The sequence below is a fragment of the Schistocerca nitens genome, chromosome 7 (assembly GCF_023898315.1).
Source record: "Schistocerca nitens isolate TAMUIC-IGC-003100 chromosome 7, iqSchNite1.1, whole genome shotgun sequence".
Taxonomy (NCBI): Eukaryota; Metazoa; Arthropoda; class Insecta; order Orthoptera; family Acrididae; genus Schistocerca; species Schistocerca nitens.
The window spans coordinates 118,502,044-118,523,471 of record NC_064620.1 but is presented as its reverse complement, the minus strand read 5'-3'; the positions used below and the strand labels follow the sequence as shown (position 1 = coordinate 118,523,471).

The following is a 21,428-nucleotide window of genomic DNA, read 5'->3' as shown; positions in this document are numbered from 1 at the left end:
GAACAGACCCACCCTGGGGCAGGAAAATGTTCAAGATGATGATGATGATGATGATGATGATCTACTAAGGCAAGGGAAGTAGGTTTGTGTCCCGTTGCCTGCTTGTGATTTTTGTGTTTTCTAAGAGATGCTGAGCATTTCTTATTAACTTAGTAGAAGTATGATTTGCAATATTCAGTGTTATTTATTATAAATAAGAGCACTCTTCATCCAAGACAGTCTGTTCTGTTTTCGAAATGTGCTATGGTATGTGGACCAGTCAATTGAAAGACTGCTGTCTATGTCATTGGCTAATTGCAGTACAGTTTATGTTACAAAGAGAACAATGTGGCTGGCATATGATCACGGGAATAAATGTGTCTTGACAGACTTATTAAGAAGGAGCAATGCTCATATAATGTTAAAAACTAAGAATGAGAATAATCAATGTTTGAAAATATAAATAATTGGATTGATTAAAAATCTACTCACCAAGAAAGGGCAGGAGAAAACACTTAGGAAGAATATGGAAATGCACAAGTTTTTAGAGCCAGCACCTTATCTTTCTTACAGAACTGTTGAAGGTAAATGAAGAGGGTTGAGGGAAAATTAGTTTCCTTTTCATCTTCTCTGGTAAGTGTCCCCTGACCTGGGGTTCTGGGTGACTTTTTCACAATTATCCCAATTTTCTAAATCTTGTCAGTCTTTTTCCTTCATTCATCTTCTTTTCCCCGTGACCGTTCTGTCAGGAGGAAGAAGAACTGGCTCCAAAAGCTTGCACATTCCTGTATCCTTCGTATGTGTTTTCTCCTGTCCCTACTTGGTGAACAGATTTTTTTATCTGTCCAGTTATATTAAAAATAAGGATTATTGCAAGAAACATTGTCAGGCTGTGGCACTTCCCCATGTTTGAAAAAGTGAAATGCATTAGGCTCGAGCTACTGACTTCAAAATAATGCCAAACAGAATTTTTAAATATGCAGAATGTGTATAATGTTGTTGTTGTTGTGTTCTTCAGTCCTGAGACTGGTTTGATGCAGCTCTCCATGCTAATCTATCCTCTGCAAGCTCCTTCATCTCCCAGTACCTACTGCAACCTACATCCTTCTGAATCTGCTTAGTTTATTCATCACTCGGTCTCCCTCTACGATTTTTACCCTCCACGCTGCCCTCCAATGCTAAATTTGTGATCCCTTGATGCCTCAGGACATGTCCTACCAACCGATCCCTTCTTCTGGTCAAGTTGTGCCACAAACTTCTCATCTCCCCAATCCTATTCAATACCTCCTCATTAGTTATTTGATCTACCCACCTAATCTGCAAAATTCTTCTGTAGCACCACATTTCGAAAGCTTCTATTCTCTTCTTGTCCAAACTATTTATCGTTCACATTTCACTTCCATACATGGCTACACTCCATACAAATACTTTCAGAAATGACTTCCTGACACTTAAATCTATACTTGATGTTAAGAAATTTCTCTTCTTCAGAAACGCTTTCCTTGCCATTGCCAGTCTACATTTTATATCCTCTCTACTTCGACCATCATCAGTTATTTTGCTCCCCAAATAGCAAAACTCCTTTACTACTTTAAGTGTCTCATTTCCTAATCTAATTCCCTCAGCATCACCCGATTTAATTTGACTACATTCCATTATCCTCGTTTTGCTTTTGTTGATGTTCATCTTATATCCTCCTTTCAAGACACTGTCCATTCCGTTCAACTGCTCTTCCAAGTCCTTTGCTGTCTCTGACAGAATTACAATGTCATCGGCGAACCTCAAAGTTTTTATTTCTTCTCCCTGGATTTTAATACCTACTCCAAATTTTTCTTTTGTTTCCTTTACTGCTTGCTCAATATACAGATTGAATAACATCGGGGAGAGGCTACAACCCTTGCAACCACTGCTTCCCTTTCATGCCCCTCTACTCTTATAACTGCCATCTGGTTTCTGTAAAAATTGTAAATAGCCTTTTGTTCCCTGTATTTTACCCCTGCCACCTTCAGAATCTGAAAGAGTATTCCAGTCAACATTGTCAAAAGCTTTCTCTAAGTCTACAAATGCTAGAAACGTAGGTTTGCCTTTCCTTAATCTTTCTTCTAAGATAAGTCGTAAGGTCAGTATTGCCTCACGTGTTCCAACATTTCTACGGAATCCAAACTGATCTTCCCCGAGGTCAGCTTCTACCAGTTTTTCCGTTCGTCTGTAAAGAATTCGCGTTAGTATTTTGCAGCTGTGACTTATTAAACTGATAGTTCGGTAATTTTCACATTGTCAACACCTGCTTTCTTTGGGATTGGAATTATTATGTTCTTCTTGAAGTCTGAGGGTATTTCGCCTGTCTTGTACATCTTGCTCACCAGATGGTAGAGTTTTGTAATGCCTGGCTCTCCCAAGGCCGTCAGTAGTTCTAATGGAATGTTGTCTACTCCCGGGGCCTTGTTTCGACTCAGGTCTTTCAGTGCTCTGTCAAACTCTTCATGCAGTATCGTATCTCCCATTTCATCTTCATCTACATCCTCTTCCATTTCCATAATATTTTCCTCAAGTACATCGCATTGTATAGACCCTCTATATACTCCTTCCAACTTTCCGCTTTCCCCTCTTTGGTTAGAACTGGGTTTCCATCTGAGCTCTTGATATTCATACAAGTGGTTCTCTTTTCTGTAAAGGTCTCTTGAATTTTCCTGTAGGCTGTATCTATCTTACCCCTAGTGATATAAGCCTCTACATCCTTACATTTATCCTCTAGCCATCCCTGCTTAGCCATTTTGCACTTCCTGTCTATCTCATTTTTGAGACGTTTGTATTCCTTTTTCCCTGCTTCAGTTACTGCATTTTTATATTTTCTCCTTTCATCAATTAAATTCAACATTTCTTTTGATAGCCAAGGATTTCTACTAGCCCTCGTCTTTTTACCTACTTATTCCTCTGCTGCCTTCAACACTTCATCCCTCAGAGCTACCCATTCTTCTTCTACTGTATTTCTTTCCCCCATTCCTGTCAATTGTTCCCTTATGCTCTCCCTGAAACTCTGTACAACCGGTGGTTTACTCAGTTTATCCAGGTCCCATCTCCTTAAATTCCCACCTTTTTGCAGTTTCTTCAGTTTTAATCTACAGTTCATAACCAATAGATTGTGGTCAGAGTCCACATCTGCCCCTGCAATTGTCTTACAATTTAAAACCTGGTTCCTAAATCTCTATCTTGCCATTATATAATCTATCTGATACCTTTTAGTATCTCCAGGATTCTTCCATGCATACAACCTTCTTTTACGATGCCTGAAGTATTAGCTATGACTAAGTTATGCTCTGTGCAAAATTCTACCAGACGGCTTCCTCTTTCATTTCTCTCCCCCAATCCATATTCACCTATTATGTTTCCTTCTCTCCCTTTTCCTACTGTCGAATTCCAGTCTCCCATGACTATTAAATTTTCGTCTCCCTTCACTACCTAAATAATTTCTTTTATCTCATCATACATTTCTGCAATTTCTTTCTCATCTTAAGAGCTAGTTGGCATATAAACTTGTACTACTGTAGTAGGCATGTGCTTCGTGTCTATCTTGGCCACAATAATGCGTTCACTATGCTGTTTGTAGATGCTTACCCGCACTCCTATTTTTTTATTCATTATTAAACCTAGTCCTGCATTACCCCTATTTGATTTTGTATTTATAACCCTGTATTCACCCGACCAGAAGTCTTGTTCCTCCTGCCACCAAACTTCACTAATTCCCACTATATCTAACTTTAACCTATCCATTTCTCTTTTTAAATTTTCTAACCTACCTGCCCGATTAAGCGATCTGACATTCCACGCTCCGATCCATAGAACGCCAGTTTTCTTTTTCCATCCTCTCCGTCTCTTGAGCAGTCCCCGCCCGGAGATCCGAATGGGGGACTATTTTACCTCTGGAATATTTTACCCAAGAGGACGTCATCATCATTTAACCATACAGTATGGCTGCATGCCCTCGGGAGAAATTATGGCTGTAGTTTCGCCTTGCTTTCAGCCGTTCGCTGTACCACAACAGCAAGGCCGTTTTGGTTAGTGTTACAAGGCCAGATCAGTCAATCATCCAGACTGTTGCCCCTGCAACTACTGAAAAGGCTGCTGCCCCTCTTCAGGAACCACACGTTTGTCTGACCTCTCAACAGATACCCCTCTGTTGTGGTTGCACCTACGGTACGGCTATCTGTATCGTTGAGGCACGCAAGCCTCCCCACCAACGGCAAGATCCATGGTTCATGAGGGGAGGGTGTATAATGTAGAAACTAGAAAAATGAGGGAGCAGTGGAACTGTGTCTGGGGCAGATGATGAAAGTACACTGGCAGAAAAAAAAATCACACCACCAAGGAGGAGTGTGCAAGATAAATAGAATGTGGTAGGCGTGTTTCTACGTCTGAAAGACGATGTCTATTCAGATTTCGTGCCAGTTGCATAAGAGTGGTGCTAGTAGTGCCACCAAGAGGATAAAAAGCAGGTCTGCTTTAAATATACGCTGTAAAGGTCATGAATGTAAGTTACCTTTGAGATTGATATTGTTATTTAATGTTAGTTAAGAATGCCTTTAAGGTGATGAACATGTCATTCTCAACAGCTCCTAAAGTTCAAACGAGGTTGTCTAATAGGCTATGAGAAGCATTATATTCATTCCATGATATTGCAGAAAGACTTGACACGAATGTAGTCACTGTACACGATTGCTGGCAGTGGTAGTCATGGAGGTGTATTGTCACAAGATGACCAGGCTCAGGATGGCCACTTGGCACTACCAAAACAAGTATTGTAGAGTTTGGCATATGGCTGTGGTGCTTCGTACTGCATCTGCAGCAGCAATTTAAGCAGCAGTTGACACCCAGTGACTCAACAAACTGTTACAAATTGCTTACTTCAGGGACACCTGTGAGGGAGACACTCTGTAGCATGCATTCCACTGACCCCAAACCACCGTGATTTGTGACTTAAATGGTGTCAAGCAAGACTTCATTATGGGGTGGACTGGAGGTCATTTTTGTTTCCTGATGAAAATTGATTCTTTTGGAAGTTGGTTCTGCCTTGGTGCCCTGTGCTGGTCAGGAAGCAGCCAGGTGAGCTGCTGCAACCAACCTTCCTGTGGATTAGGCACACTGTACCTACACTTGGATTAATGGTCTGCATTGCAATTTCGTATGACAGCAGGAGTGCTCTCCTTGTCACCTGACGCACCCTGACTGCAAATTTGTATATCTGTCTGCTGATTCAGCCTGTTGTGCTGCAGTTCATGAACAGCATTCCAGGGAGTGCTTTCCAACAGGAGAACACACTCTTGTAACCCAACATGCTCTATAGAGTGTTGATTTGTTGCCTAGGCCTGCTGGATCACCGCACCTGTCTCCAATTGAGCATGTGTGGGGCATTGTTGGATGACAACTTCTGCGTCTTACACAACCGGCATTAACTGTCCCTGTATTGATCGAACCAGTGCAAAATGCATGGAACTTGATTCCACAAACTGACATTCAACACCTGTACAACATAATGCAAGCAAGTTGATATGCTTGCATTAAACTTTCTAGTGTTTATACCTCTTATTAACGCCCCAGTATTTCACATTTGCAATGTGAAATTACCTTTGAACTTGCAGTGTTAATCAATTAAATTTGTTACATAGACAAATGTATTCCCAAAATTCCACTACTCAATGTTAATTTTTTTGTCAGTGTATTTTGCTGTTAACTCATTCACTGCTGCAGACGTGCTTTCTGCATTCCATGCTGAATGTGGCATTGTTGTGGCTTTACTGCTTACTGAATGCTGATACTTGTGCTGAGATATGGTGTTCTGGCTGCTGTGAAATACTTACCATCTGATTGTAAGAAAACTATTTGCTGAAAAAAATTGATTTTTACACATCTTAGAGTCTAATATCTTTAATTGATAAACTGAATTTCTTTTTCTTATAAGTCATTGTTACTTTGCTGCATCAACTGAAGTAAAACATTACATGAAATTTTAAAGAGTTTTCAGAGGTAAAAACACAATGTGCAGTATTTGTGTGTGGTTCATTGTAGCTTATACATTGCAGTATATGAAATGTAGATAGGATATCAAAATTTAAATTTAAATTGAGAGGAGGAGGATACTTCATTAACAGTTCAAGATACCAAACATGATTTTTTGCAGGTGATAGTACACAAAGAGGTACATATGTTGCATGATAAATACTCAATACCTTTTTATTCACTGCGATACGGAAGTAACTCGTCCGCAACAGTGAATGAATGGTTGGTGGCTCAGGACGCGGACAGACATCAACTGCGCTGTAGGGAAACCCAAGTGATGTGTGTATACACATCCCTGGCACTTAACAGACAGCGGAGCAGGATGTGTATACTTGTCCATAGCAGTAAAATGATTAATGGGGATATTGTAATACGATTTATTACAAGCACTGTGTTCGTAAACCACGAAGAGGAGCATGTTGTGTTGTGTGTGGTGTAGCAGGCTGTTGCAGAGTGTGCATCAACCATGATGGACACCACGTGTGGCATGCTTTGGAATAAGAAACACGTACTGTGAGAGGATAGCTTTAGTTTGCTTTCTCAACTTGTGTTTTCTGTTGTGTCTTGTGTACACAAATCATGTTGACACTAATGTCTAATAAGCAGGAAGTAATTACTAAAATCTCAGCATATTGTGTGTTAAGTTTGTTGATAACCCAGAAGTGTTGTTGCTACAGAACTAGAAGTTATATGCAAATACTTGCATGATAAAGGCTATAATTAATTTCTGTTACACTATTTTAATACTACATCTTAGCTGATATGCATAAGAATTCATAAAACACTGTGTTTTGTTACTTTTAGATTCTGGGTAATTTGACATTTTGTATGTGTGATTATGAATGCTCTCTCAGTAAAAGCCTGATATGGTCCAGGATGCAGACATAAGGATGCGATCTTGCAAGTAGAAAATGTTGAATACATTCTGTTTCAGGAATTGTCAGCAGATCTGTTTGGATCTCCTGGAGTTTCGTCATCAAGTATATCACAAGCACTATGCCTGCCAGTAAGTGCACAGGAACTGATTGAAAATGCGGAAGCTTCAAATGATGTTACTGAGCAGCTGGCAGAAAGTGTGCGATTTTTCCTTGTCGACTGCCGTCCTGCAGAGCAATATAATGCAGGGCATCTGCCTACTGCTTTTCACCTAGACTGCAATCTTGTGAGTAATTTACAATAGTTCTAAAGTAGTTGCTCTAATTTCTTACAAGTAATCTGTGTGGAAAATGGTGGTATTCTAAGTATGCAGCTGTGTAAAATAAACAGCAGCAGCAATAACAAAACATTAATTGGGGAGGGGGGAGCTACTGCTCGTCATGTCCATGGTCTGTGGCATTCAGTAAGCCACATGTGTCTCCTAGGTCATTCTAAATGATGAGCCCATCAGGAGCTCAGCATTTATTTGTTGGGCACAGCCTTGGCGAACCTGGGTTTCCCGAGACGAGCCTGGTAAGTGCAGTCAGTTCTCTGTAACCATAATCCGTGGGCGCGCTGCAGCAACCACAGTACAATGCAACATTTGATCGCTGTGTGTCACAGACAACAGACATCTTGGCTTAAGCACCCTATTTGTGAGGAAGATTGAAACCTCAATATAAATAAATCAATCGCGAGGTGTGCTGCTTGCTGAGGAGACATGTGGCCTTTGAGCCAGAACAGACATTAGTGAGCAACCTCTGGGGAAACTTCTGCCCAAGTGGATCTACATATCACTGGCTGCTCATGAGACACTGTTGTGAATCAAATGAATACTTCCACTCCCAAAGTGGTGTATCATCTGGGAATACTCACACACAGTCATGCAAATGAATGATGGAGGCTATTCCTCCTGAGAATCGGTTTGTCTTTAGCAATGGGGTCTTGAATCAGAATGCTTTCTTGTGATCAAAAGGAAGGAGGGGATATTAGAAAAAGTACCCCCTTTCTATATTCATAAAGTATTAACAGGGCTTGCTGGTACCTTAAAGTCTATTAAATGATTGCTAATTGATGCTTTGATGCTTTATTAGCTGAAATTTTAAAAATATAAACTGGGGTACAACTGTTTTTGTATACAGTAAAATCTAAAAGTAACCTGGGCCTCTGTAGTACCCAGAAGGGTACTGGCTCTGGACCTAAAAACCCATCCCTGCCCCACCCCCCCTAGCCACACATGTACAGGGTGGAATAGAGGAAACACATGTTTTTCATTATTGAATGACTGGGACACGGTTTGATAAAAATAATAAACACAAGCATTAAGTGATAGATTTTTTTAATGCAGTTTTGAAATATATCTACTTTAATTAGGTTCGAAAATAATGTCTTAGAGATGACGTCCTCCTTGCTGGATACAAATTTGGATCCTCTACCGAAAGTTACCCATGGCTCTCTCCAACATTTCATTCGGCATGGCTTCAATTTCCTGACGAATGGAATTCTTCAGGTCATCGATTGTGTGAGGCTTGTTCATCGAGACTTTTGATTTTCAATATCCCCAATAAAAGAAGTCGCGTATCGACATATTGGGTGAGCGAAGGAGCCAGTAAACATCACCATATCTCGAAATAACATGTCCTGGGAACATTTTTCGAACCACTTCCATGGATGCTCTCGCTGTGTGAGCTGTGGCACTGTCCTGCTGAAACCATATTTCTCTCATGTTCACTTGACGCCTTTCAAGTTGTGGATGAAGAAAGTTGTTTAACATTTTAATGTAGTGCGCTGATGTCACAGTAACTGCAGTTCCTTCCAAAAGGTCCAACAATACCCATTTTTGAAATGCGCACCACACTGATACTTTTAAACTGTGGAGAGGTCTTTGGTGTAATTCATGTGGGTTCTCCGGCACCCAGTACCGACAGTTTTGAACATTGACATAACAGTCTACATGAAAATCTGCATCTTCTGTAAAAATTTCGTCCATTATGCAAAAAAAACACTCTGCGTTGCACAAAATCCCTGTCACTAAGCTGCTGGATGATCATTATCTTGTACGGGTGAAACTTAAGATCATCATGTAAGATGCGGTGAAGTGAACATGACATGACAACCCAGTGCTACAGTCTGTCATCTAGCCGATCGTTTCGGATTTGCAAGAACTGCTGTTCTCACTTAGTCTGCAGACCAGGTGGTTTCTTTTTCATCACAGATCCAGTACTTCTAAACGCTGCAACCCATCGGAGTACAGTATTTCGATCAGGCACTGTACCTCGACGCCCAACTCTAAATTTTTAATGGAAAAGACGTTGCACTGTGACTACGGAATCATTGTTTGTAAAGTACTGCTAGACAATAAACACATGATGCTCTACGCTCCATAGCGACTGAAACTGCATTGTATGGTCAGTCTGCCAACATTCATTCAAGGTCAGTACTCCCTTTCGTTGCCGTGTACTAGCAGTTCAAAAAACATGCGTTTCCTCGGCTTCACCCTGTATTAACTCGAGGCTTTCCCATGCATGGATCACAAATGTCCTTGCTGCCTAGCATGCTTATGGAATGGACCTTCCAGTAGCATCTGGGCCATGGGGAGAGGTGTTGGCAATTTTGGAACAGACCCCTTGTATGCTTGGTGAACCACAAGGAGAAGACATTGAATAGACAGTGGAAGCTCACCAGCCTCTGCACACAGGCTTGTAACTGGACTGGAGCAGTAAGCCCATGTTGATAATATAATGCCGTTTTGGTGAACTGCATCCAGCATTTTGCGTTAAGAAGGCCATGTTGATCCATAAACCTGACATCAGTATTGAAGCCGGGGTGGCACAAAGTTCTTATAATGGTGTAGCACACGGAACCTGTTGGCTCCCTGAGACCAACAACTGGCGCATGTATGGATGTTTAAAGCCTCGAGGGATCTCTGTTTCAGTTCTTTCAGGTGTGACGGTTGTGTTTGCCTCTCATCAAAAGTGAGGCCCAGATATTTCACCTTTCCCATAAAAGTGAGGACGATATTGCCTAGTTTTGAAACAAGTAAATTAAAAAGAGTGTGAGCGATTAGAATCAACACTAAAAGTTTTCTCGAAAGCTAATTCAAAATCTGGGGTTTTAGATTATTCCTCCAACGACCTGCTTGAAAAATGCAGTTGGTTTGTATCTGGTGCAGAGTTGGAGGAAACACAGAAGATGAAGCAGTCATCATCAAACAAGGAACACAGTATGGGATACTATACTGTGGACGTAATACTGGTGGTAGGCAAAGTGGTGAAAGCTGCTACATTTAAAGCTCTTCCTTGATAGACACTGTTCTCCTGCTTAAAATGGTCAGTCAGAGCATTCCCAACCTTGTATCTAAAATATCTTTCCAAGAGTTAGGATCATATGAAAGTGGGACATTAATGGAACCCCCACTCATAGAGCTGCAACAAAATATAATGCCGCCAGGTAGCATTGTATGTCTTTTCCAAATTCAAAAATACACTGACATGGCGTTACTTGTGAAGGAAAGCTTGCTGAGTCACTGCTTCGAGCAGGCTCATGTTATCGAGTGTAGAGTGATATCTCCTGAACCCATGGTGGTAGAGACTTGGTTTTGAGAACCTACACTAGGTACTGGTTGACCATTTGCTCCACTGTCTTTCTTATACAACTTGTGAGACTAAACCTGTGATAACTACCAGGGTTAGTCCAAACCTTCTCTAGTTTCAAAATCAGGTTTAAAATAAACTCCTTCCATGAGTTGGGGACTCTGCTGTCCAAATTTCATTTAAGAGCTGGAGGAGGACCTCCTTTGACTGCAGTTTCAACTGTTTCAAGATGCTGTATATTATCAGGTTGTGACAGGGAGCAGTACCACGAGCTACTGACACTGCAGAATCCAAATCCGACAGAGAAAAGGGCTGGCTATATTCTTCAATGTTGGTGGAACGGAAAACAAAACCAACCCTTTGCTGTCTACTGATAACGGTGGAAAGCTGGATCCTGGCTAGGACTGGCTATAATGAATTTATATGATTCAGTCACTGTCTGAGCAATGTCTCTTGGCGATGTTATGAGATATGTCCACTCCCATATAGCTGCTATTGGTGCTTGTGAGTTCCTCCTTGAGATCCTCCAAACGGCTTCCCATGCTTTGCTTGCAGATGTGGATAAATTGATGGAGTTCAGGAACTCTTGTAAAGACCTCCACTTACTTTCTTGAATTATTATCTTCTCCTTTACTCTTGCCATTCGAAAGGTTGCAAGATTCACATCTGCAAGGCACTGATCAAAACTTCACATAGCTGCCCACTGTCCCTGATTACAGAATGACACTCGTCTTTCCACCAAGGGACGACCTGCTTCCCAAGTGTTTCCTTTGACTGTGAGATGGATGCATCAGTGGTGTGGTGAATCATAGCTGCAAATTAATCCACCCACATTAATGTTATCACATTGCTCGAAAACAGCTAACTGCCTGTAAAGCATTCAGTTATAATTTCTGAGCAGCCATCTCAGTGGTTTCCTTTTGGGACCTGCTCCACCTGGCAGATGGATCAAGATAGAATGTTATCACTGCCATGAAGGTCATTGTCCACTCCCCACTGAGCAGTGTCTACAGGGGTAGGTGAGCAAAAGGAAGTACCCAGGGCTGTAGACAAACCTGTAGTGGTGCTAAAATGTGTAGCGTCATCAACGTTCATCAATATGATGCCTGTAATTCGTCTCGGATCATCAAGTATCTGACCCTTGGGGCAATTGGTGTTAGATCACCATAGTGCACTGTGTGCATTGAAGTCCCTGGAAAGCAGAAAGGGAGGGAGAAATTCACCAGTAAGCTGTGTGAGGATATCTCTGTCAACGGTCTCATGGAGCAGTAGGTACAAAGAACATACCATGATATGAAAATGGGCCATTATCCTAAAAGCTATCGCTTTTGGTTAAGGACACAGGTGAGGAGTGGAATGTGTCCGTGACAAACACTGCTACCCTACTTTTCACCCTATTGCCAGCAAGATAGTCTTTCCTGTGCAGGCAATAGCCTCCAAGTACAGGTGCATCAGTCCATTTGCAATGAGCGTCTTGGAGACAGGCAGATAGATCTGTCCTGTATGAGTAGTCTCAATTCCTCCATCTGAGTCCTGCATTCATTCATATTCTACTGGAGTATGGGAGTCATTTCAGTGGCATGGTCTTGATTAACTCCTGTCCTTGCACTGAGGCAGTGAGGGACTCGTAGAGTGACGGGGTGTGGAGGGGCTGCCGGGGTCTGGTAATGAGGCATGTAACTCGACGATCGTGTCCTCCTTATCTGTCAGCTGTGCCTTTCTGAGGTCTACTGGTGCCTGGGACAGCTTTTGACCCAAATGTCTTGGTCCTTTCCATGCACCTTTTCCCTTCAAAGTTAGTGGGGAAAGAGGGAGTTGAGAGGCACTCTGCTTTTGGGGTGTCATTTCTTAACACACTGTAATGCAGTGCCTTTCTCTTTTGTCAGAGCTGCCTGGGTTGTGATTTGCTTACTCTCTTTGCTTTGGCAGGTCAAGGTACAGGTGGTGTATAATGTTACGCTAAATATTGTCTATGTTGAATGTCTACCTAGGAGACAGATTCTTCACCAAGGAAGCAAAAGAAGTGGCAAAGACAGGCAGTTTTGTATTCTTATATTCTTTTCTGGCTTCTGCATAAGGGATTCATTTTGTTGCTTCGATTTCCTGAGTTTAACATTCCTCAGCGAAAACTAGGCTGTCTCAACTTGATGCTCCATAGCTGCCAAAGTAGTTGATGGATACCACAGCAGGTGTTTGGTCAGTTCCAGATTAAAGGAGCTGCCTTTTTACGTTTCCCGCAAGTCACCTCACCTCCGCAAATCAGTTTTGTGTGGTCAAACTGCTGGCATTTGTATTGTCTCACGGGGCTTGGTATGTAAGCCCTAACACTAAGATGGAGGAGCCCTGCCATTGTGTTATCAGGTAGCTGAAGGTCACAATGAAGTTGGTGGTCTTCTCAATCTCTCCATTATACTCCTCCACATCCTTTCTTCCATACTGACTATCCCCTATGATGTCCATTCTCGTTTCAGCTCTGAGATGTCCATGTCCATAATCTCACAGCATGTGACCACACCCTTGCCTGAGTTGAGGGAATTCTGCAACTAAACAACTGTCATACTCACCCCGTTGTCTTTTTGATTTCTTAAGAAGTCCCCCATGAACCGTGGACCTTGCCGTTGGTGGGGAGGCTTGCGTGCCTCAGCGATACAGATGGCCGTACCGTAGGTGCAACCACAACGGAGGGGTATCTGTTGAGAGGCCAGACAAACATGTGGTTCCTGAAGAGGGGCAGCAGTCTTTTCAGTAGTTGCAGGGGCAACAGTCTGGATGATTGACTGATCTGGCCTTGTAACATTAACCAAAACGGCCTTGCTGTGCTGGTACTGCGAACGGCTGAAAGCAAGGGGAAACTACAGCCGTAATTTTTCCCGAGGACATGCAGCTTTACTGTATGATTAAATGATGATGGCGTCCTCTTGGGTAAAATATTCCGGAGGTAAAATAGTCCCCCATTCGGATCTCCGGGCGGGGACTACTCAAGAGGACGTCGTTATCAGGAGAAAGAAAACTGGTGTTCTATGGATCGGAGCGTGGAATGTCAGATCCCTTAATCGGGCAGGTAGGTTAGAAAATTTAAAAAGGGAAATGGGTAGGTTAAAGTTAGATATAGTGGGAATTAGTGAAGTTCGGTGCCAGGAGGAACAAGACTTCTGGACAGGTGACTACAGGGTTATAAACACAAAATCAAATAGGGGTAATGCAGGAGTAGGTTTAATAATGAATAGGAAAATAGGAGTACGGGTTAGCTACTACAAACAGCATAGTGAACGCATTATTTTGGCCAAGATAGACACAAAGCCCATGCCTACTACAGTAGTACAAGTTTATATGCCAACTAGCTCTGCAGATGATGAAGAAATTGATGAAATGTATGACGAGATAAAAGAAATTATTGAGATAGTGAAGGGAGACGAAAATTTAATAGTCATGGGTGACTGGAATTCGTCAGTAAGAAAAGGGAGAGAAGGAAACATAGTAGGTGAATATGGATTGGGCGGAAGAAATGAAAGAGGAAGCCGCCTTGTAGAATTTTGCACAGAGCATAACTTAATGATAGCTAACACTTGGTTCAAGAATCATAAAAGAAGGTTGTATACATGGAAGAATCCTAGAGATACTAGAAGGTATCAGATAGATTATATAATGGTAAGACAGAGATTTAGGAACCAGGTTTTAAATTGTAAGACATTTCCAGGGGCAGATGTGGATTCTGACCACAATCTATTGGTTATGAACTGCAGATTGAAACTGAAGAAACTGCAAAAAGGTGGGAATTTAAGGAGATGGGACCTGGATAAACTGAAAGAACCTGAGGTTGTAGAGAGCTTCAGAGAGAGCATAAGGGAACAATTGAGAGGAATGGGGGAAAGAAATACAGTAGACGAAGAATGGGTAGCTCTGAGGGATGAAGTAGTGAAGGCAGCAGACGATCAAGTAGGTAAAAAGACGAGGGCTAATAGAAATCCTTGGGTAACAGAAGAAATATTGAATTTAATTGATGAAAGGAGAAAATATAAAAATGCAGTAAATGAAGCAGGCAAAAAGGAATACAAACGTCTCAAAAATGAGATAGACAGGAAGTGCAAAATGGCTAAGCAGGGATGGCTAGAGGACAAATGTAAGGATGTAGAGGCTTATCTCACTAGGGGTAAGATAGGTACTGCCTACAGGAAAATTAAAGAGACCTTTGGAGAGAAGAGAACCACTTGTATGAATATCAAGAGCTCAGATGGCAACCCAGTTCTAAGCAAAGAAGGGAAGGCAGAAAGGTGGAAGGAGTATGTAGAGGGTTTATACAAGGGCGATGTACTTGAGGACAATATTATGGAAATGGAAGAGGATGTAGATGAAGACGAAATGGGAGATAACATACTGCGTGAAGAGTTTGACAGAGCACTGAAAGACCTGAGTCAAAACAAGGCCCCGGGAGTAGACAACATTCCATTAGAACTACTGATGGCCTTGGGAGAGCCAGTCATGACAAAACTCTACCATCTGGTGAGCAAGATGTATGAGACAGGCGAAATACCCTCAGACTTCAAGAAGAATATAATAATTTCAATCCCAAAGAAAGCAGGTGTTGACAGATGTGAAAATTACCGAACTATCAGTTTAATAAGTCACAGCTGCAAAATACTAACGCGAATTCTTTACAGATGAATGGAAAAACTGGTAGAAGCGGACCTCGGGGAAGATCAGTTTGGATTCCGTAGAAATGTAGGAACACGTGAGGCAATACTAACCTTACGACTTATCTTAGATGAAAGATTAAGAAAAGGCAAACCTACGTTTCTAGCATTTGTAGACTTAGAGAAAGCTTTTGACAATGTTAACTGGAATACTCTCTTTCAAATTCTGAAGGTGGCAGGGGTAAAATACAGGAAGCGAAAGGCTATTTACAATTTGTACAGAAACCAGATGGCAGTTATAAGAGTCGAGGGGCATGAAAGGGAAGCAGCGGTTGGGAAGGGAGTGAGACAGGGTTGTAGCCTCTCCCCGATGTTATTCAATCTGTATATTGAGCAAGCAGTAAAGGAAACAAAAGAAAAATTCGGAGTAGGTATTAAAGTCCATGGAGAAGAGATAAAAACTTTGAGGTTCGCCGATGACATTGTAATTCTGTCAGAGACAGCAAAGGACTTGGAAGAGCAGTTGAACGGAATGGACAGTGTCTTGAAAGGAGGATATAAGATGAACATCAACAAAAGCAAAACGAGGATAATGGAATGTAGTCAAATTAAATCGGGTGATGCTGAGGGAATTAGATTAGGAAATGAGACACTTAAAGTAGTAAAGGAGTTTTGCTATTTGGGGAGTAAAATAACAGATGATGGTCGAAGTAGAGAGGATATAAAATGTAGACTGGCAATGGCAAGGAAATCGTTTCTGAAGAAGAGAAATTTGTTAACATTGAGTATAGATTTAAGTGTCAGGAAGTCGTTTCTGAAAGTATTTGTATGGAGTGTAGCCATGTATGGAAGTGAAACATGGACGATAACTAGTTTGGACAAGAAGAGAATAGAAGCTTTCGAAATGTGGTGCTACAGAAGAATGCTGAAGATAAGGTGGGTAGATCACATAGCTAATGAGGAAGTATTGAATAGGATTGGGGAGAAGAGAAGTTTGTGGCACAACTTGACTAGAAGAAGGGATTGGTTGGTAGGACATATTCTGAGGCATCGAGGGATTACCAATTTAGTGTTGGAGGGCAGCGTGGAGGGTAAAAATCGTAGAGGGAGACCAAGAGATGAATACACTAAACAGATTCAGAAGGATGTAGGTTGCAGTAGGTACTGGGAGATGAAGAAGCTTGCACAGGATAGAGTAGCATGGAGAGCTGCATCAAACCAGTCTCAGGACTGAAGACCACAACAACAAAGAAGTCCCACCTGCTTTGACCTTGAAGCTTTGTCTTGCAAGCTGTGCAGGGAAAACACTGCAAGGAATGGTCAACCAGTGCCTAGTGTGGCTTCTCAGAACCAATTCCATACTAGGTCGCTACCAGTACCAGTTCAGGATGTATCACTCCACACTCAATAACCTCACCCTGCTCCAAGTGGTGATTCAGCAATCTTTCCTTCATAAGCAACACATATCAGTGTATTCTTCAATTTGTAAAAGGCATACAGTACTACCTGGAGGCATATTATTTTGTTGTACTCTATGAGTGGGGCTTCCATGAATGTCTACCCATTTTAATACAGTCCTTCCTCTCGGAGAGGTATTTTAGAATGCATGTCTGATCATTTTAAGCAGCAAAATGGTGTATCTCAAGGGAGTGTTTTAAGTGTAACAGCTATTAGTATTTCACTTGGCAGTATTACGTCCACAGTGTGGTATCCCATATTGTGTTCCTTGTTTGGGGATGACTACTTTATCTTCAGTGCTTCCTCCAGTCTTGCAGTGGCCGCACTTGACAATCAGGTGGCTGGAGGAATGGTCTAAAAGTCAGGTTTTAAATTCTCTTTCGAGAAAACTGCATTGATTTTAATCGCTCCCACTCTTTTTGATTTACCTATCTGGGCCTCACTTTCAATGTGGCTGCCATACCTTAAAGACACAGAATTGATATGCTTTGAGGCTTTAAACATCCTTAAATATGTCAGTCCTAGGTCTTGTGGATCCAACAGGACACGTCTTCTCCAGGATTATAAGGGCTTTGTGTGACCTTGGCTTCAATAGAGATGCCAGGTTTATGGAGCAGCAAGACCTTCATACTGCAAAATGCTGGATGCAGTTCACCACAAGGATATTAGATTGTCAAAATGGGCTTATTGCTCGATTCCAGTTGCTAGCCTGTGTGCAGAGGCTGATGAGCATCCACTGTCTTCAACATCTTCTCTTCGTGGTTCGCCAGGTATACAAGGGTCTACCTGTTACAAAATTGCCAACATCTCTCTCTGTTGCTCAGCCGCCACTAAAAGTTCCGTTCCATAATCATCCTTGGACAGCAATGACATTTGGAATCTATATGGGGGAGAGCCTTGAGTTATTACATGTGTTGGGTTATTAAGGTCTAAAGCCAGGGGTGGAGACGGCGATCCTCCTGGGTACTACAGAGGCCCAGGTTATGTGTTGATTTGACTGTATACAGGAAGAGCTGTACTCCAGTTTCATACCTTTAAAATCATTTACATTGCCACACAGATTTTATTAGTCTTTACAAGAACATGCATTTTATTGGCTTCTCTTCACATTCTCTGACATTCTATGAAAAGTCTCCCAGATCAGTTTTCAGTTTGTTATGTGGAATTCTTTGCTATAATGAGAACATTAGAACAGATGAGACTGTGTTGTGGCAAGAAATTGCTCATCTGCTTAGATTCCCAGCGTGCCCTTCTCACTATAGGCCAGATGTACGCAGCATATCATATGGTGCAAGAAATGCAGGGCACTCCCCGTCTCTTGCGAAGGCAAGCAGATTACATAATTATTTTGTGCTGAGTACTGGGGCACAGAGGGATCCAGGGTAATTAACTCGCTGATGTGAATGCCAAGGGGGCTTGTTCGCTTCCACTTCCTGCTAGCTGTTCAGTCCCCCTGCAGGCTATTACCTCATTTGTGCCCAAGATGATCATACATCAGTTGGAGGCTCAGTGGCTGGAAGTCAGGGATAATAAGATGCATTCAGTGCAACTGTGGCTTACCTCATTCTGACTCCGATGAGCTGAAGAAGTTGCCCTTACGAGGCTTACCAGAAACCCCACGAGTGTGAGGTCGCAAAAGGCCAATGATGTTTACGGCATTTTACTCCCCACATATTGTCTACCACGCAACCACCATATTGGCTGCTAATGACAACAGGGGGCGGGACTGGATGCATCTAGTGGTCAGCACAGCATGAGGCTACTGAGCGTAGATGAACTGCTTTGTCGATGAGTAATAACAGTGCTACAGTGTTAGTGGTGCTGATACAAAGTAAACATTGCATTATATCTACAGTAACAGTTGCCGAAGTTGACATTTCGTCAGAAAGGAACACGAGGAATTTTACAGAGTGAGAAAGAAGTTGAAGATGAAATATTAGCATTCCTGCAAGAGCAATCAGTATAATGTGCAGTGCCGTATGTGCTTGACTGTGTGGGCAGTGTACATGAGGAGTACAGTGATGATGTGTGTGTAACAAGTGAAAGTGATATTGGGTTAGGCATTGAGCCGTATAGTTCATCATTCTTGTGGGACATGGAGCCACAAATCCTTCAATGAAACATAGTAAAGGACAATTGTTGCCCAAGGAGAGGGTACTGAACATAATTATGTACATGGAATATCATTTGCACCATAGCATAAAAAAAGAAATAGATTTCTAATAAGTCTGCAGCAATATGACCATGTAGTGCCTAAGAAAAACTATGCATATTCGAAGAAGGACAGGACGCATTTGTTACAAAAACTGGTGTTTGCTTGTTTCAAGAACACTCTGTACAATTTATAGGATGTGCATGATAATAACCTACGACATTATGCAAATCAAATTGTGAATGACATAGATAACGATGATTCAAGGGAAGCATTGGATGGTTGCATAACTTCAAACAGTGCTACAGAATTGGAAGACATAAGACAACAAAATTCCAAACAAAGTTTCAAGTTGATGCTCCATGTCAAACTGCTGAAGCAGCCTGAAAATTTGTAGGTCAGATAAACAGACTTATCCCACTGTCCAGTAAGGAATTCATTGCAACTCCGACCAATCGTGATTTAAAGAGGAAATGCATATTGAAAGGAACCCTGGAAGTTAGAGGTACCAAGAGAGTTGTATCAAGATTGTAACCTCCCCCTCACTTATCGACCTTAATGACAGTGAAAAATTAAACCGCGTGTACCTAATGGAAATTTAGGAAAAGCAATCGTCACCGAGGTTAATTTGTCGGTAAAGAGGGAGGAAAGGGTTACATCTAAATGAAAGGAAAAATGCTAATGAAACTGGTGGAAATTAATTTTGAAACAGGGGTAAAGTTAATAAAGAAAGTAAATGTGCGGCCGTTACGTTAACAATCAACTAGCGGTAATTAGATATTTGAGATTTGGGGGAAATTACGGTCGCCAGTCCTAAGGACAATTACTATAGTAACTGAAAAAGAAAGATTATTACACATATAATTAGCACTAGAAGCATGGCAACTGAAGGTTGACAAGTGTAGTGTGAAAACTGAAAGTTTGTCAGGAGTAATAAATTTCGCTACACTTAATTTAGCAAAAGAATTAATAAAACCGGAAAATCGAAAGTTAATTTAGTGACTGAAGTTAATAGTGAACTTTGTTTCTGAAGCACATCGAAATTCAGTAAAATACGTAAAATACGATTAGTCTTGGACTACCTCAACAATCATTTCAAAAGCTACTTGAATCTACGCAATTTAGAAATAAGAGATTTAACTTTGAACTTGAATTAAATGATTCTGAACAATTAACAATAGTAAAATTTAGTACGTACCAAGCTGAGCTGCAGTCACAGGTAAGCTAAAATATGGTAACAAAACTAGCACTCTTAATGTGTGCTTGTGTAATCTAAGTATTGTAGCCAGCTATGAATACTTTAACTGAACTTTGAAATTAAAGCAGTGAAATGGAATTATGCTGGCGTTTGAATTTCAACGACACTCGGGTTCATTTCGGAAAAGGAAGGGACCCTGCTTGGTAATGCAATTGGGACAATGAGCAACAAAGGTTCATCCTAAGTAGCTGTAATTTTGTGATGCAACAATTTTAACAGTTTGAAAAGCTGAGGTCTGCCATACAGTTCTGCCAAACCCCGAAAGCGCGGCAACTCGCGGGAGCTTCACACCACACACCTGCTCCACTCGCTACTCCAGCCAGTCTCTCCAATGCTCTGCCCGCGCTCCACGCGGCAGAGTTAACACTACCAAAGATCCTACACACTTTGATTCTTCACACGACCTATCAATGTAATCGTTCGATAGCAGTTTTCCCTAGGCCAGACCCAGCGTAAAAATACAAATAATCTTTACACAACAAACCAATTATACATCGACATAAATGCATATATATACAAATAGTAAAACAATTACAATATACAAAGACACAGAAACGTCATATATTCAGGTAACAAAAATAAGGAAAACAAATTATAGTACAATAGATGGAAATAGGAGGATATGCATTTCCGGCGTTACACGTGCCCCACATTGTCTGAGGATGTTCGTGTAACGTAAACAGACTCAGAAAATGTTCCAAAAAAGAAACAGCGGAAATGCATATGCTCAAAACATCAACAAAATTTAGCATTAGGCTAATTAACCATAAATCAATTTTTAGACCATAATAATTGAGTGGAGACACTCCTAATCTTATTCCACTCTGTCATCTTGCACAAAATAAAACAGGTTGACAACATATCAAAATTCATAGAAAACATAGAAAATTGTTTAGCTATTCCAAAATCATTAAAATTCGTAACACTATAAGAAATGAAATACTATTTGCAAAATTAGAGTGCATTGTCATAAAAACAGGTAGATCAAAAAACGCAAATAAATAATTAAATAGACTACACATTTTGTACAACCTTTTCATAATTAATATTCTCGTCACGAGAATCTATTTAACGCTAAACAAGAAAATAATGTACAGCAGATCGACAAAAACATAAATATTAACAGCAGAATTCTTTCACATCAGCTGTCCGGGAAAAAAAAAACAACTCCACCTTCCGTACTCGCAAGTACAAAGAATGCCGACAGCGGCACAAGAGCCAACAGCGGCTCCGCCTTGCCAGTATTGTTGCGCCCGCCTGTGCGGAACGCTTGATCTCACTCGCCCTTGTAACGGCGTTTCCAGAACGTCCGTTTCACTGAATTCTTTCGGAAAAACTCACTCCCGAGTAATCTCAAGGAGTCCATAAACACTATCACAGTGGATAAC

At 41.3% G+C, this 21,428-nt stretch overlaps 1 protein-coding gene across 1 annotated transcript in view; it reads left to right on the top strand.

The window, feature by feature from the left end:
- Positions 1–21,428, top strand: part of LOC126195385 (TBC1 domain family member 23) — a 242,644-nt gene that overhangs the window by 109,914 nt on the left and 111,302 nt on the right. Inside the window, exon 7 of the mRNA XM_049933975.1 lies at positions 6,968–7,195. Within this exon, the coding sequence (XP_049789932.1) occupies positions 6,968–7,195 (228 nt within the window). The remainder of the gene's footprint in view (positions 1–6,967; positions 7,196–21,428) is intronic.